General features: G+C 59.1%; 1 protein-coding gene across 3 annotated transcripts in view; it reads right to left on the bottom strand.

The window, feature by feature from the left end:
- The window catches only part of ZFYVE28 (zinc finger FYVE-type containing 28), a 116,747-nt gene that overhangs the window by 46,195 nt on the left and 52,818 nt on the right, over positions 1 to 17,734 (bottom strand). For 2 of the 3 annotated variants that reach the window (XM_042937087.1, XM_042937089.1), the window contains exons 2-5: positions 13,981 to 14,121; positions 4,308 to 4,445; positions 2,270 to 2,472; positions 684 to 773 (exon numbers count right to left, since the gene is read on the bottom strand). In XM_042937087.1, the coding sequence (XP_042793021.1) occupies positions 684 to 773; positions 2,270 to 2,472; positions 4,308 to 4,445; positions 13,981 to 14,121 (572 nt within the window). Of the gene's footprint in view, positions 1 to 683; positions 774 to 2,269; positions 2,473 to 4,307; positions 4,446 to 13,980; positions 14,122 to 14,928; positions 15,089 to 17,734 lie in introns of those variants that run through there. The other variant, XM_042937088.1, reaches the window with a different exon arrangement.

Raw genomic sequence — 17,734 nt, 5'->3', positions numbered from 1 at the left:
AGGCAGGAGGGAGCAAGGAAGTGAGGTGGGGGGAGGGAGGAAGTGAGACAGTGGGGAGTGAGGAGGTGAGGCGGGGTGGGGGGAGTGAGAAGGTGAGGTGGGGTGGGGGGAGTGAGGAGGTGAGACAGTGGGGAGTGAGGAGGTGAGGCGGGGTGGGGAGCAAGGAGGTGAGGCAGGAGGGAGCAAGGAGGTGGGGGGAGTGAGAAGGTGGGGTGGGGTGGGGGGAGTGAGGAGGTGAGACAGTGGGGAGCGAGGAGGTGAGGCGGGGTGGGGGGAGTGAGGAGGTGAGGCGGGGGGCGGGGAGCGAGGAGGTGAGGTGGGGGGGAGGTGAGGACCCCAGCTCTCCGTGCGGCCTGCCACAGCTCTGCTCCTCCACGGGGGGGGGGGGGGGGGGGGGGGGGGAACTTCCCTGCAGGACGTGTGCTCTGGGCGCGGAGGAGAGCGGAGGAAAGTGACGGTGGAGCTGAGGAAGGAGGCTCTGGGTCTGCCCGCCGCTTGCTGGGGGAAGGTGACTTGGTAGCAGAAGGGGGCTGGAGCCTTCCCCCCCCCCCCCCCCCCCCCCCCCCCCCCCCGCTGCAGGCGCCCCGTCCCTGCCTTGCCCGGGCTCCCAGCCGGCCTCTTTCCTCTTTCTGGGGAGGAGAGGGGCCCTGTGGCGGCCAGGGGGGGCGGGGGGTGGCCCTCACCTCTCCACGGTCTCGCAGAACAGCACAATGACCTCCTGCTGCACGTAGTACTCCCTGGGCGACTTCACGGGCACCATGGCAGAGACGTAGCTGCAATCACAGCCGGAGAGTGAGGGCTGCCCGCCGGCCACGCGTCCCCCCACCCCCGCCGCCTCTCAAATGAAAGCCACGTCAGCTTCCTAGCGCACGCCTCCCAGCAGGGCCGTGTCTATTTTAAAGCAGGGTCAGCCTGGTCCAGTGCCTCCTGGCCCCCCGGCCCTGCCCCGTCTGGGCCCCGACCGCCCACTCCTGCGACGCCCCTGCCCGGGCACCCACCCTGGTGAGCACGTGAGAATCAGTGCAAGAATGAACGCGCGCGTGTGGTGGGGGTGGGGGCGGCCAGGACTGGGCGGTGTGAGCATGGGGGCCTCGCGGGCAAGTGACACTTTGTCCAAATGTCCCCCGGGGTGAGAACGCGTTTCTTTCCTTCTGAGTCAGTAGCTCTAACTTTTCCTCGTTACAAAAGCTTGTCTGGAAGAGGACACAGAAAACAACTGTCCACGCTCCCACCGCCTAGAGAGAACCGCCTTTAACATCCAGGCTGGTTTCCTCCCCGAGGTCATCGGGTCACACGATGGAGACGGCTTTTACTAACTGGGATCACCGTGGTGTGGATTTGGGGTCCCACTGTTTCTCGCCTACCGCGAGCGTCTCCGCGCCCGTGGGAGCTGGTGGCGTGCCTGACTCCCGGTCCTGCGCTTCTCCAAAGCCCTGTGAGGAGGCCCCCAGGCCCCACCTGTGTCCTCCGGGGAAGGAGCAGGTGAGGGCAGCCCGTGGGGAGTGGGGCGGGAGGCACTGGCTGGACAGCGGGCAGGAGGGGACGGGTGGAGCTCACGGCAGGTGGTGGTGCTGGGGGATGGGGGGGAGGGCACCCTGAGATCCTCACAGACTCCCCTAACCTGGGGAGGTGCCCTCGCCCTCATCCCAGGGAGCTGGAGCGTCCCCGTGGCCCAGGAGCCACGGCCACCTCTCCCTTGCTCTGCCGTGCCCCAGATCTGAGCGCATGGAAGTGATGCTCGGGTGTTTATGGGGTGAGTGGGTGAACAGGCGGGATCAGGGGGCAGCTGGCGACCAACAAGCCCCTTACGGTGAGCCCAGTCACCAGGGGAGGCGAGGCAGGAGGTCAGAGGTGAGAGGTCAGAAGCAGGAAGTGAGGCAGGTGGTCAGAGCGGGGAGGTCAGAGTCAGGAAGCGAGGTGGGAAGCAGAGGGCAGAGGTCGGAGGTGGGAAGTGAGGCAGGAGGTCGGAGGTGGGGGGTGGGTCAGAGGCGGAGGCGAGGCAGGAGGCAGAGGGGAGCAGCAGAGCCTCTGGCGGGCGACACGTCCACTCTGGGTGACGGCCACTTGCAGGAAGCTCCCGGGTCTTTAGCGCTGGGGTGCATCAGGGAGAGGCAGAGGGGGTGGGCCAGACCCCCGGGAAGGTCACCCAGCCTGACCCCCCAACGGCCCCACGTTGGGCCTCTGGGGTTAACTACGCGGACGGATGGATGGCCCTGAACCGCCATCAGTGGGACGCGCTGCAGGGCTGGGGCCTCCCCCTCAGGGTCACCTCAGCTCGAACTCAGCAAACAGGACGTCGAAGTGCCTCAGCGCCTCCCTCATCTTCTCCGTGTAGGTGCTGAGGTCCCGCAGCGCCTGATCGCGGAGGGCGCCCCGCACGTCCTCCAGGCTGCGCGTCAGCTCCTTGGCCAGCGGGCGCATGGCCATGCTCTCCAGCTCGCGGTTCATGATGATGGAGCCGGCGGCCAGGCACTGTGGGCAGAGAACGCGGGGCGGGTCACTCAGAGCCTCCTGGAGCCCGACGGCCCGGGGTCCTTCCTCCCCCCCGCCCGGCTCTGCAGAGCCCGAGCTCAAGAGCCGCCACGGAGGGCTGTGGTGCCAGAGCCGCGGGGACCGTGATGCGGGACAGGAAGGCACAAGAGTGGTGGCTGGGCCCGGGTGTGACCCTCCTCCCCTGGGCCCCGCTCCCAGGAGCACCCTCGCCTCCTACTGTCTCCTCGCTCTGGGGCCAGCGGTCTCTCCTAACCCAGAGTAGCCACGGCCGCGACAGCACATACTCCCCCTGTGGCTGATAGGGTCCCCCACACAGACCCGGACGTGGGCAGAAAGGGAAGGCCGACCCACCGAGGCTCTTGGGTCTGGGGGCTCCGTACAGGGGCCCCGGTCAGGTGACTCCTGCCCCCTCCACACCCAGCCCACAGACTGGGGGTGGGTGCCTGGGAGTCCCTGACACCAGGTTGGGGTGGCACTCGGGGCCAACCGGGCTCCCTGACACCACTGCCCTTTCTAGGCAGTAAAGACGCCCCGCTTCCACAAATGCTCACAGACCTTCCTCTGAGCCAAGACTCATCAGTGCGGGATGCCCGGCTTCTGGGAGATAAGGAGGGTCCCTCCGTGCCCGCAAATCTGCCCACACCTGTCCTGGGCTGTGGGAGGCAGGTCACAGGCCTGTGCGGGCTGCGTGTACCTCCCCAGCTTCTTCCACTCGTCCGGTGACCTGGGGTACTCGTCGACCCGGGTCCTGGCCAAGGGGCGGCCACGCAATCCCCACGTGGGGCTGTGGTGTTGTGGGACTCCCCTGCCCACCTCGGGCCAGCACCCATCAACGTCTTATCCTGTCAGCAGTGACCCAGAGGGGAGCTGGGACTACAAGCACTTTCCCGGGGGGCGGAGTGTGGTGTCGCTGATTTCCCACCCACCCTGGAGGGGAGCGTGGAGCTGGCTGGCACCGGGACCACACGGGAGAGACGGCGCCCAGTGCCACGGGGCCCAGGACCTACATCATGTCATGGCTCCACAGCTCCCTGCCCCTGGGACCCACTCTACAGCGGTGAGAACTGAGACCAGAGACAGGGCTAGCCTGCCTGGGGCCACCCACACCAACTGGGGCCTTGGCGAGGACACCCTCCCATCAGGCAGCTTGGGCGAGAGGGGTGAGAGGGGTCAGGTGGGGGACACACAGGGCCAGGCCGTGCCCGAGGAAGACAGGGCATTCCCGAGATTCACTGGGAGGGAGGCAGACACAGGCTGAGAACCCCAGCATGGCCAAGGGAGGGGTCGCGAGGTGCGGGTACGGGAAACAGCGGGCTGGGGCGAGGCTGGTCCGGCCACCACAGGTCAGGCACCCTCCTCTCAGGCTGCAGTCTCCTCGCTGGGAGATGAAGGTCAAGGTCTGAGGGGTGGAGAGGGTGGTGGCTCCACTGAGGCACCCGAACGCAGCTCCCAACCCCCTGGGCAAGAATGACCCCTCCTGTCAGAGGGCGAGGGAAACACTGCTCCTAATTTAGGATTGTTGCTGGTAAGAACCACCTGGAGACCCTTCACATCTGGGGGCCTGAGAACCTCACAGAAATTGCACGTGAAGCTTCGTGTCCATATTGGCTTATGTACATCTGGAGGGAGCAGTTCATGGCTTTCCCACACCTCCAAAGGGGTGTGCGGCCTAATCAGAACGCGCCATCCGTAACCCATGGTGGGTGGGGCTCTTGAAGGGGGAGGGAGACACCAGGTCCCTGCCCCCGCAGGTGCACACAGGTGCGGCCCAACGCCCCACACCGTGACCCTGGACCCAGCTGGCTGCCCGCTACCTCGGCCCCAAACCACAGCTGGCCCGCCAGGCTGTCATGCCGGATCTCCTCGGGGAACTTGACGCAGAAATCCCGTGGGGCTCGGTCCTGGGGGATGCACACATCCATGATCTGGTTAATGATGTTTAACACGTTGTCCTGAATCAGAAACAGAGAAAGGGCGCTAAGACACAGCCCCAGCTGGTGGCCGTCAGGTACTGCTTGAAAAATATGAAAAACACATACAGTGCGTTTTCCTGTTCTTTGAGATCATGAGGGTGATATGGTAATGGATCCCTGCTTGCTCTGCAATTGCTACAAAAAGTTCGCATGGTCCAGAAGCACCCAGAGTGAAGTCCCGCTCCCCCTTCCCCACGCCCTTTCCTCACACTCATGTAGCCAGAGCGCAGGCAGTGCTGTGGCTATTACTCTGTGATCTCCTCTGCTCACCGCGGGCCTGGGGGAGCCTCCCACGTCACCACGTAGATTTTTCCTTGCCCTTTGTACCGGCCGCTGGCCGTATGCCTTTGTCTTCCCCTGCTGACCCACGCCCACTCCCTGCAGGACTGTCCCTGAACACCTCTCTCGCAACACCTGTACATGAATTTCCTACGACAGAGCCGGAGAAATGGCACTGCTAGGTGGACAGGTACACAAAAAGTTCACTTTGAACCGCCCCAAGCCTGTGTCATCCTGGGTCTGTTCACGATACAGACAAGCTCAGCTGTCCGGGAGTAAGGCCACCGAGGGACAGTATGTAAAACCAGGCTTCTCAAACCCGCCACAGAGGACTCCAAGGCCTGTCCTATGTGAGGGCCTCCCCCCGCACCAGTGACCACAGGGGCCAGGGCATCTGGCAGACTCAGCAACCAGGGCCGGGGGCAAAGCCACTGTCCTCTCTGAACCTCAGTTTTGTAGACAGAGCAGGCCGAGCATCCCCTCAGACTCTTCTCGAACCAGCAGATCAATCACGGCAACATGTCAGTCAGCCAGCGAGGAAGACGTGCCCCCTTCCTTCCAGGAGGTGGAGACCCTGACTCCGCCCCTCACGGCTGTGCAACCTGGGATGGGCCGCTTAACTTCTCTGATCGTCCAGGAGGCCTGGAAAAGGAGACCAGCCCTTCAGGAGGGCTGTGTGAGCTGGAGGCTGTAAGACTCTTGGCTCCGTTTGGCCCACAGCAAGTCTTAATACATGGTAACTTTTGTTCTAAAGACTCCTGAGAATTATTTTACTTAATTTCCTCATGTTCAAAACACAAAGGATAAGAAACTGTTTTGAACTCTTTGTACACATAAGGGAAGCATGCTCATTTTATTGCTTCTTAAATCACATTCATTCTTTTCTTAAAATCATCCTGTTCTTTACACATCTACCATTCACTGTCTGGAATTATAGGAACATTGAAAGTTTAGTTTTTTTCTTTAATTTGTTAAGGATAAAATTAAGGCACATTTACCACAGGAAAATTGGAAACAGTGGAAAACACAGAAGCAGGGAAAGTGTCGCCGGAGGAAAGACCGCACGTTGGGCACGGTTCCTTTTCAGTCTTGTATTCTGTCGCTGTCACGGTCGCACGCCTGCCCGTCTCCACAAGCCCCACCTGTGATGGACAGCTATGTACGGTCCCAGCACACGGGCTGTCCCAGCACTGTCTCTCTCTCTCTCAAAAATAAATAAACATTTAAAAAAAAGGAAGCAGATATGGAAGATCACTACAGGTGGGAAGCATGACCTTTCTAATGCAAAAGTCAATGCATTAAACCCTGAAGGAAATTCTGCCTCGCAACACAAAAACTAAAAATAAAATTCAACCAACGTCAAGTGGTACTGCTGGGAGTTCCTTTTTAAAGGCTTTCTGAGTAGGAAAGCCCCTTTCTGGTGATTCAACAAGCTAACGAACAAATAGGGGCAGTCACAATAGTTAGCACTAGGTGTTTGTCTGCTATTAGGGGGAGCCAGGGCTCTGACCTCCTGTGAGCTGCTTGGACCCACTCCTCACCCTGCCTGGCCCGCCAGGACATCAGCTGCCCGAGGATGAGGGTCTCCTTCTAGTCTCGGCTGGGCCCCAGTGCCCAGAACCGTGCTGAACACAGAGTGTATCTCAGGAAGCAGTTGCAGGGCCTCCAATTCCGGCCAATGTGCAAGTGACAGGAACCGAATTTGCCTCCCTCAAGCAACAACAACAGTAACGGGAAAAGCAAGACTATGGTTCCCAAGACACTAGCCACCAGGCAGAAGAGAGATGGGCAGGACAGCCCTGATTGCCTGGCTCGTGGCCCAGAGCAACCGTTCAGGGCCCGGCCCAGAGGCAGGGCCCCCAGGCGGGACCCAGCAGACTCCCCAGTGAAGAGCAGAGCTGAGAGTCCAGAGGACCGGGACAGTAGAAGAAGAGGCCCTGAGCCAGAGGACAGAGAGCTGCCCAGGGAAAACCACGCGGATCCGGGAGGGCCCTGCGAGGACACATGCCCGCGAGACCAGCAAGGAGGCAACGCACGCAGTGGAGGCAGCGGCGGCCAGAGCTCAGTTCTGTTCATGCGGCAGAAGGCAGAGCACCCAGAAGTGTCGCGGCTGTGGTGATGAGGGTGGTTGGCACCAGATTAAACTCAGCTCTGACCCCCCCAACTTTTTTTTTTAATGTTTATTTATTTTTGAGAGAGAGACAGACAGAGCATGAGCAGGGAAGGAGCAGAGAGAGAGAGGGAGACACAGAATCCGAAACAGGCTCCAGGCTCTGAGCTGTCAGCACAGAGCCCGACGCGGGGCTCGAACTCACAAACCACGAGATCATGACCTGAGCCGAAGCCGGATGCTCAACCGACTGAGCCACCCAGGCGCACTCCCCCCCACTCCCGCCAACATCTTTAAAAAATAGGATCCAAAAGGATCAGACAGTTTCTGAGTAACCAAACTACATTATAAAACAAAGCTCAAAAAGACTGGTAGGAATACAAAATTATTCAGCTCCCAGAAAGGCGAGATTTGTAATGTCAGACGTTTAATAAAAAATCACCAGGCTTGCAAAGGATTAAGAAAAGATGACACATGATAAAAAGAAAACTCAGGCCGACCTGATGCAGGTGGTGCAGTGGCCACCGGGGGACATGGTGGAGGAGGAGCTGAGCCTTACAACAGACTCCCACGTGTCCCAAAAGTTCGCTGAGACCACAAAGAAAAAGGGCCCACGCCGATCTAGGAGGGAAACGACACTATCTGAGAGGAAAACAAATCCACTGGATGAGGTTAAGCCCAGATGAGACATTTCATTAGAAAAGAACAACAAACCTGAAGACAAAGCAACTCTCCAGTGAGTCTGAGAACAAAACACATAACAAAACACATAACAGCTCATCGCTGAGTGTCAGACTTCAACATGTCAAAGAGGGCGCCTGGGGGGCCCAGGCGGTTAAGCGTCCGACTTCGGCTCAGGTCCTGATCTCACAGCTGGTGGTTTCGAGCCCCATATAGGGCTCTGCCCTCTCAGCACGAAGTCTGCTTTGGATCCTCTCTCTCCCTCTCTCTGCCCCTCCCTTGCTTGCTCTCTCTCTCTCTCTCTCTCTCTCAAAAAATAAATAAGCATAAAAAGAAAAGATGTCAAAGGGGCTTATCACTCAAGACCTGAAAGAAGGAAGGGGACAGCAAAAATCTTTGAAGCAATTACGACCAACTTTTGTCCAATTTAATGACCAACAATAAACTCAAGGTCCAAGAAGTTCCATGAACCCAAAGCACAGGGAACACGAAGAAAGCTGCACCAAATCACAGCATGATAAAATTGATAGAAACCAGTGAAAAGAGAAAACTTCACACGTAGTAAGAGGAAAAGATACTACACACACAGAACAAAGCCTCAGGTGACTCTGGGTCCGTGGGAACAGGGCAAGTGAGAAGGCACCAGAACGCTGTCTCCCAGGCACTGAAGAGCCAGGAATCCCAGGATCCCTGTCCCGCCTGCCAGCGGTGTCCATGGGAGGCGGCGATAGCCAGCACCGTGCTCGGTGGTGAAACCACACGCTTTCCCCGACACTGATGTGCGGATCCAGCGTGGTCCCGTTCGGCCCCTCAGCGGGCGGTTTCGTAGACTTTTATACGCAGCTGCTCTATTTCGTACAGAAATGCGAAGGACTGAGAGCAGCCCCCACGACTTCGGAACAGAAGAACAAAGTTGGAGATCTGACACGACGTGATTTAACACCAAGGATAAATCTGCCGCCCTAATCAGGACGGTGTGGAATTGGCCCGAAGTCGGGCAGATCAAGGGAACAGAACAGACAGCCCAGAACTAGGCCCACACGTATCTGGATACTGATTGTCAATAAAGGTGTCATTTAGTACAGAAAATGCAGCCTGTTCAGTGGAGAAAGGACAGTCTTTTCAGCACGATGTGCAGGCACAACTGAAAATTCATTTGCAAAAATAAATAAAAAACGTCGGTGCGGTCCTCACACTGTGTCCTGACGTTATGTCAATATGGATCATAGTTCTGAAGCCACAGAACTTCTAGAGGAAAACACGGGGGGCAATCTGATGACCCTGGGTCAGGCCAAGACTTCTTAGAGAACACGTCAAAGGCACGACCTACAAGGGGGAAAGTGGGTAACTGACCTTTCTCAAAATCTAAAACTTATGTCCTTCACAAAACTGGGCAGAGAATGAGAGAACAAGCCACAGACGGGGAGAAAATAATTGTACGTCATAATGTGATGCAGGCTGCTGTCCAGAGTATGTAAGGAACGCCCAACAGTCAGTACTGAAACAACGCAGTCACTGCAAAGGGAGGGTGCTGTGAGGAGCTCCCCGGCCTTGCCGCGGAGCTGGTCAGCCTTCCTGGGACTCCCCCGGCCCCGGTCCTCCCCGGGCACAGCCCCTGTGACAGCAAGTCCAGACATCTGGCCACGCGTGCACCCAGGTGCAGCGCACAGTGGGCAGGAGGCTGGGGTCTGCAGTGAGGGCACTCCAGGGACCCCCCTCTCCCCGAGAACCCACCTCTGCCACGGCGGGCACCAGCACCTTCCGGCACGGGGAGGTTCGGGGGTGCCCCTCGCCAGGTCACGCACACGGGGGGGACCTCAAACTGTCACACCACAGAGCTACAGCAAGGCTCACGCGCTCCCACCATGACCCATTAACCAGCTACACTTGGGTACTAGGTCTGTTAGCACATTTTGCCATTTAATTTTCTTCACCGAAGCATCTAAAATTATACTCCCTTGACGCCCAAACGTTACGATGTGACTTAGGGAAAACAGGTCGATGGCAGAATCCAGCCCAGAGCAACTTCAACCCCGTTTGCACCACGAAATCCAAACCCAACTATACTAGTGTCCTGGGGCCACCATAACACAGCCCTGCAGCTGGCAGCCCAGACAACAGACATTTATTCCTCTCGGTCCTGGAGGCTGGGAGTCTGAGATCCACACACGGGTAGGTTGGCTTCTGAGGCCTCACTCCTGGGCGTGCAGACGGCTGTCCTCTCCCCGTGTCCTGACACGGTCGTCCCTCTTCTCTTCTTACAAGGACACTGGTCAGACCCACCCATGACGATTTCATGTTCCCTTAATTATGTCTTTAAGATTGGGGGTTAGGACTTGAACATATGAATGGGGGGGGGGGGCGCAACTCGGCCATCGCAACAATCCAGGATTTACTTCATCCTTCGGAGCTATGGTTTTTAATCCTTTATGGTTTCTGAAGCAAGAGAACACACACAAACTGCACACTCACATGTGCCCCGGTCCGTAATTTTCATGAGCTAGAAGGTCATTTCGATGAAAACCAATGACTCAGCCTCCTTCTACAGTCAGAGCCAGCAAGGTGGAGCCACCAACGGGGTCCTGGGCCTTCTCCACTGCACCGGCTCTCAGCCCCCCACTGACTCACCCCCACGGCCCCCCGTGGGCAGCCCATGGAGAGCGGGACTCACCAACACAGCCCATGTGCTTCTCATAGTATCACTCTTGTAAGAAGACGAAAGGAGGCTATTGGGTTGGGTTTTTTTTAAGTAGTTTTAAAAATATTTTTAACATTTATTGATTTTTGAGAGGGAAACAGAATATAAGCAGGGGAGGGGCAGAGACAGAGGGAGACTCAGAATCCGAAGCAGGCTCCAGGCTCCGAGGGGTCAGCACAGAGCCTGACATGGGGCCTGAACTCACAAACCGTGAGATCATGACCTGATCTCCAAGTCGGACCCTCAACCAGCTGAGCCCCCAGGCACCCCGACTGAGCCCCCCGCAGGTGCCCCGAGGCTCCTGGTTTTTGAGCATCTACTCTGCACCTATCATCTGCCTGGAGACTTTATGTAACAGACCCCATTATGGAGCAGAAAGGTTCAAGATACTACACACACCCAGGGGTAGGGCCTACAACACAGCTTCATTTAAGAGAAGTCCGCACACTGTGTGCGGATGAATGTTGATGGGACTTCCCTGTGTTCTGGGGCCCCAGCAAGCCCCCACCCCCACCAGAGCTGGCTGAGCAAGCAGCACGGGGGAGACGAGGTTGCAGACAAGCACCAGCTGCCCTTCACCTGCCCTTCACCTGCCGGTGAGCAGGCAGCATGTGCTGTGGGTCTCGTGGACCACCGCAGCCCGCCAGGCTCCCACCTGCACTCCCAAGGGCCGACCAGCTGGATGCCAAGCACCTTTCAACGGTCAGCTGAGCAAGCAGATGGTCGTGGAGCACTGGCCCCGGCTCTGGCTGGAATCGGGGTGCATGAAGCCCCCAGGACTCACTGGTGAGAGAAATCAGACTTCCCAGCAGGCGTTAAATGGCGAGGCCATCACCCAGAGGGCCTCTGTGGGGGCCCTCCCCACCCTGAGGAAGACTGAATGTACCCCCACATTGGAGCCAGAGCACTGACTCAAACAGAACTGAACGGTGCCCAGTCAGAGACCCACACGTGGACGCCTCCAGGGGCCCCTGGAGAACTAAGCCAGGCCAGGCTGATGCCACCATGCATGCCCCGCACAGATGCCACACTCAGCAGAGGGCTGTGCTGGGGTTCAGGGGGCCTAGGGGCCCCGAGATGCCCCAGATGGGAAGACTCAGGGACCCGTCACCAAGGTCAGGGTCAGACGGCAGGGGGACGAGGAGAGCTCCCATGGCCAGTGCCGAGCCACCAGCCTCAAAGCAGAGAAAGTCACGGCCTCCGGGTGCTTGGCTGTGGTGGCCACATCCTTCCCGGGACTGACTCATGGGGGCTGGGAATGCCAGGGGCCTGGGGCCCCAGAACCTGGTCTCCAGTGACCTGCATAGCATGACAGCACTCTCAAATCAAGGCCACCAAGTGGCCCTGCAGAGTGGGCTGCAGTCCCATGTTAACTGCAGTTCCCCAGAGTCTACATTGCAAAGGCGGGCACATCACCCTGTGCACATGGGTCCTGTACAAGCAGCCCTCCCTGATTGCCGTGACCCGGCAAACGCCTGCCCCCTCTCAGCCTGCCTCCCTTCTGTGACACCATCCACCCCTCCAACCAGAGGGAGACCCTCTTCCAGTGACTGCTGCTGAATGAATGAGCGAGTGAATGAATGAAAGGACAAACGAACAAACCAGCATCATGACAGTCGAATGGAATGGGAAACAGCAGTCAAATCTGAAAAAACAATGTCCTAATTTAAGGCAGATGTTAGAAATGACAGACACTTTCGGGGCGCCTCGGTGGCTCAGTCGGTTAAGCGGCCGACTTTGGCTTAGGTCATGATCTCGCGGTCCGTGAGTTCGAGCCCCGCGTCGGGCTCTGTGCCGACAGCTTGGAGCCTGGAGCCTGTTTCAGATTCTGTGTCTCCTTCTCTCTCTGACCATCCCCCGTTCATGCTCTGTCTCTCTCTGTCCCAAAAATAAATGAACTTAAAAAAAAAAAAAAAAGAAATGACAGACACTTTCAACCTAAATGCTTGAGCTTTGCTGAAATCCGCTCTGGCAGGAGTCCTTACACAGCCCACGGGGCCCCAGTAAGCGGCCAGTTAAATATGTTACCATGATGAGCCTTCATAAAATCAGAGCACGTACACGAAGGCATCCCTGGGCAGCACCGCTAACCCTCCTTCTTGGGAGGGGGGCAGAGTACGCAGCTGGGACCCACAACTTCTCACTGTGCCAGTCTGGGTGCAGGAGCTCTGGCAGCAGGCCCCCCAGAGGCCCCTGAGTGGGCGTCCGGGCACCCGGCTGGCGGGAGCGTCCCCGGCTCCCCCGCTGACCAGAGCAGCCCCTGTGCCTCACCCGGTCACGCCAACGCTGTGTCCGTGGCGACACCTTCCTCCCGGGGGCCTGCGGTTTGGGCCGCGCCAAGGAGAGTGGCCCGAGGGACCGGCCGCCGGCGGGAGCCCTGCTCTGTGTCTCTAATGTGCTCCCCTGGCGGCCGAGACCCCACACGTGTTTTCACAACGCGCCCCACCTGACGCCCCGGGAGAGGATGCTGGCAGCTGGCGCCTGCTTCCTCGGGACTTGCCCCCCCGGCCCCCCTTTACCCTGTGCCGATGGTGCTTCGATTTCACGGGGGTAAATCCCAGCCGTGAGCATGACTGTGCCGCGTCCTGTGTGTCCTCCTCGTGGGGCATCAGGTCTGGGCTGGGCCTGGGACCCTGACACAGGAGTCTTAGAGGAGGGAGGAGTTCAAGATGCTCGTAGGAGTGCGAGACCCTTTTAGCTTTTTGTGACTTCTTTCTCCAAGAACGTTGCCTTGCCCACGCCTAATTCTAGAGAGTTGCCCTTTCTGCTGTCACCCTGTCAAGGCTCTGCAAAGCACCTGATGTAGCTGCCACCCCATCTGGTCAATGTATGTAACTTGCAACTACGGCAGCCAGTGGACGGGCCGGAGCAGGTCAGGGACAAACTGACTGCGGAGGGGCGGGGGGGGGGGGGGGCGCAGGCAGGCGGGGCAGGAGAGAGAGACCTCCTAGCTGCAAGGTCCACGTGCTGAGCGCACAAGGAAGGACATTCTTTGGAGGGAGAGGGGGAGTGTCAATGGCCCAGCAAGTCCAGAGGCCCCCCTGGGCCCTCCAGTCCCCTAGGAGAGGGGAGGGGCTCCTGGTCATTCCAGGGCCAGCCAGGACCTGCCTGTAAGAACCAAAACCCTTATCTAACTGTCCTGATGCTTAAAAGACACAGTGGGACGCTGGCTTCCTCGAAACCCCCCACCCCGTCCTGCCCCCACTGGGATCTGGGAAGCACACCCCAGCCCCCTTCCCAGGGCAGACGGAATCCAGTAAGACTTGTGGGCAGAATGCACCAAGAACATTCTGGAACTTTGTGAAAGACCCTGCCTGTCACTCGACAAAACTGAACCACGTCTCATGTGCTCACGCTGGTCACCGTTGGCTAAGTTGCAGGACATTTCTGGTGTCACTTCCCCGGCTGGCTCTGAACCGTGCAACACGGCCAGAGTCTGAGCGCCCCCACCCCGCAGCCTGGCCCCTCCCCCCTGCTAGCTGCTCCCTGGCCAAGACCCTGCCGGCTCCTGCTCATCCCGCCTCCCCCTACCTCTGCTCGGGAAGAGTGCCCTGGGCCGCCTGCACTTCTCGCCTGGCTCTCTTCCCCCACGCTGTCCCGCTCGGGGTCGAGTGTCCTCCAGGCCCGGTGCACAGCTGGACCAGGGGGCACCCAGCACATCGGCCAGGCCAGCCTGAGATGTGCTCAGCAGGTGACAAGGCCTCGGGTTCCCCCACGACAGGCCCCTCGGCCCCACGCCTGCTCACCTGGCAGGAGCGAAACTGGCTGACGAGCAGCGTGCACCGTTGCGGGTCCTTCCGCCCGTCCAGACTGTCCAGCTCGGCGGCCACCTGGTTCAGCTCCTCGTCCGCATAGTAGAACTGGGCGAGCAGCTGTGGGTCCGACCTCTGCGGGGGAGAGAGGCGCTGGCGTGAGCGGGAGCATGGCTGTTCCCGGGCCCCACACCCCTCACGGAACCTGGCACCTGTCCTGACTCCCTCTGCATCTCAGCTCACGTCTCAGGAGGCCTTCCCGGCCGCAGGGGTTCAGGGAGGGTGGGGTGCAGGGATCAGAGGCAGAGTAGAATCGGCTCTTAACAAGGGCCTTGCTCCTAAAACGAGACTACAATGGCAGCCGGTGAAGGACGCAGGTCCGACCAACACCCCACAATTTCCTCAAATGAAGCCTGACGGACCGTGGTGCCATAAGTGGTTGCCATCCGCGAATCTGTTCTCTAGAACCTTCTCAGCCCTCAGCCCGGCTTCCGTCCCCCAGAAAATGCCAGTGGTCTGTGGCAGGAGGCCCCTCACCCCCACCCCTGCTCTCCTGACCGGCTGCCGACCGCCCTGAGCGCCCTGGCCGCCCCCGCCACCCCTGCCCCGGCCTGCGACTTTCTCCTTCCACACACCGGCCTCAGGGCCTCTGCACTGCAGCCGCTCTGGCCTGAGGCAGGAAGGATCTGAGTTTCCAGGATCAGGAGAAACCCAGAGCAAAAGCGATGACGCCCTTGGAGATACTTTCATAAGTGGTGGTGTTCACGACCGCGCAGAGAAAGAAAGGAGAGGGCGAGACCACAAACCAGGCAGGCGTTCAAAGGTGCCGGGGGACCACGCACACGCACACTCGCAGCACAGTCAGCACAACCCACTCTTCATCCTCACGGAGTTAGCACACGGTTGCTTGTCCCCTGATGCTGTTAAATGCAGGTAACTTACTGTCCCAATCTTTGGTGTCCCTTTTTCTCCCATCTCGGGGGTCCTCTTGGCTCTGGCGTTCCATCCCCTCCCCTGTGCGGCCCGTCGGGTGGCTTTTCTTCGGCTCAGGGGTCCGGGCCCTTCAGTGCCTGACTCGGTCAGCTCTCGAGCTGGCCCGGGGGGAGACCCCAAATGAGGCAGAGCAGACCCGCGGGCGGGGGCGCCCAGCTGTGGTGCCTGCCTGGGGGCGGGGGGGCATGCGCCCCTGGCTGGGCCAGGGCGGCCTTCCCGGGGCTTTTCCAGGAGAGTCGAGGAGACGAGCATCTGTTCTGTCACCCATTCACCCAGCAAACGCTGCCTGAACACCCACTCTGCCCGGGGTGCGGGGGCCCGGTGGCACGACCTGGGACGGGGTGGACTCAGACCCCCGCCCTACTGGTGACCCAGTGCCTCACACCCTCTCTGGTCCCGGGAGCCAGTGTGTACCCTCAGTGGGCTCAGCTGACTTGCTGGGTTCCTGTCACTCCAAGGAGGGTGACCAGTGTCCCCTCTGTGACAAAACAGGAACAGGATTGGGGTCAGGGGCTAGGCAGTACTTTTGTGCCTCTTTCCTGTTCCACTGACTGGTGGCGTGGAAAGTGATGCTCAGAAGGCATCTCGAGGCCCTTCCCCTACAGGCCTGGAGTCCCAGGGAGGGGTGACGTGGCGGGCAGGGGCTGGGGGCACCCTCCGTGGCCTTGGGGCTACTGACTTTTAGGGAGGCCCTGAGGCCTTGCTGTTTGCTTCTCAAAGTCCCAGAATTGTGACCTGGCTCCCCTGGTGGCTGCCAGCTTCCCCTCCCGAGGTCCTGGATCCCACAAGCCGTGTCCCAAGAAGGAGAGGAGTGCCTCAAGCAGCACCTTGTTACCAGTTACACAGGGGTCGTCCCTTCCTGAGAGGAGGTTGCAGCAAGGGGCTGAGGCCACCGCCGGCCAATGACATGTTCCGGGCTCTGCTGGCACCGAGCCTGGGCACCTGACAGCCTGCTCGGGAACTGACCTCAGTCACCAGAGGCCGCTAGCTTCCTTCTGGCCCCAAACCCACCGGCTCCCCTCACAGCAGTGGGGTGGGAGGGCAGGGAGAGCAGGGGGCACGGTGGAGACAGTCCCACAGCAGATGCCTCGCTGTGGCCCGGTGCCTCCCACGGAGCCGGCCTGGAGCTGTCGTGGTCACAACGCACCAGGGCAGGCGATGCAGAGCCTCCCTGCACCTGTTCCTGCAGCTGCCACCACTGCTCACAACACGGCGCCCGCTGGCACAGCAGACAGGCTGGGGACCGGATTGAGGGCACCGGATAATGACACCTCCAGGAAGCCAGGTCTCTGTTCTGAGAAAGAGGGCACGATGCAGGGGGCCGTGCCCAAACGTGTCCAGAAAATAACTCAGAAGCATCCTTTGCCCTGGCATTAAAAACCTCACCATATATAAGCAGACCTCAAATCCAATATTCACACTGACGGCCCGGGTGAACGCGGCCCCCTCTGCTATTGGCGGTGAGTGACCACGGAAGGTCCCGGAACGCCTGACGGTGGCCGTGGTGCCAGCTGTCAGGAAGACAAGGCTCTGCCCCTCACATGCTCCCATTGACCCCGCCGGCCATTCCCTTCCCTGCACCCAGGAGGGGACCGAGCCTCAAGAGCGTCTTCCGAGTGGCCCTCAGCTTGTGTACATGCACACACACGCCTTCCTCCACGTTCTGGAGAGAGTGACAAAGAAGCACCATGTGTTCAAGCGGAACTGTGGTGTGTGTGTGTGTGCACGTGTGTGTAGGGGTGTGTGTGTGGTGTGTGTGTGTCTCCGTGTGTGTGCGGGGTGTGCATGTGTCTGTGTGAGTGTGTAGGTGGCACAGGGAAGGAGACAGCAGCACCCAGTACTGGGTGCCCGCCCAGAGCTGCGTGGGCTCTAAACCTCTTCACGACCATGCCCCCCCAGCGACGAGCACCTAGCAGGTGCGGCAGGATCCGGTCTTGGAAATGATGCACAGAGACGAGGCTCTTGGTCCCACTTCACTTTGACGTCAGTGAACTACAAACCCTAAAACCAGACCTACAGACGTGCTGTGCATCAGCAGAAAGAGAGCCGCAGACACACATGCACACACACACGCGCGCGCGTGCAGCAGAGTAAGAGAATTCAGAAAACTTTTTTAAAGCTAGTGATTATCCTATATTACTGAAACTCAAAAGGCCTATGCTATTTGAAAACTTTACTCGTACCCTGAGCCAGCTTTCCACCCCCTCAGGACTGGCATCGTCCACAGAGGAAGCAGACGTCCACTGTGTGTGTCCCGGGAAGCAATCCGTGCTGGCCGCGTCGGTCAGACCTGCCCGCGGACCCAGGCGCTGCGAGGGACAAAACTCCAGACAGGGGTTCCAGAAAATGAATGAACACAACCTACAAAGTTCCATTTGTGCTGATGAACAAAATCCAAGGGAGAATGATGACACTCCATTTTTGTGTCGGAGTCTGCAGGGTCCGGAGTAACACGGGCCAGCTCAGCCCCGCCCACCACGGACGTCCAGCTCAGCCAGAGGGCAGGGTCACCACAAGTCTGCTCAAAGTGGGGGACCCATGGATGTTCAGGGACATGAGAAGTTGTCTTTCTCTCTTAGATTTAAATCATCTAGCCTTATTCTATAACATGCTAAATTAAATTTTATTAAGTTTATTTATTTTCAAAGAGACAGAGAGAGCAAGCAGGAGAGTAGCAGAGAGAGAGAGAATCCCAAGCAGGCTCCACACCATCATCTCAGACCCCGATGTGGGGCTTGGAGCCTGATGTGGGGCT

This window comes from Panthera leo, chromosome B1 (assembly GCF_018350215.1).
Source record: "Panthera leo isolate Ple1 chromosome B1, P.leo_Ple1_pat1.1, whole genome shotgun sequence".
NCBI lineage: Eukaryota > Metazoa > Chordata > Mammalia > Carnivora > Felidae > Panthera > Panthera leo.
Note: the sequence above shows the minus strand (reverse complement) of the source record. Positions and strands in the feature narration are given on the sequence as shown.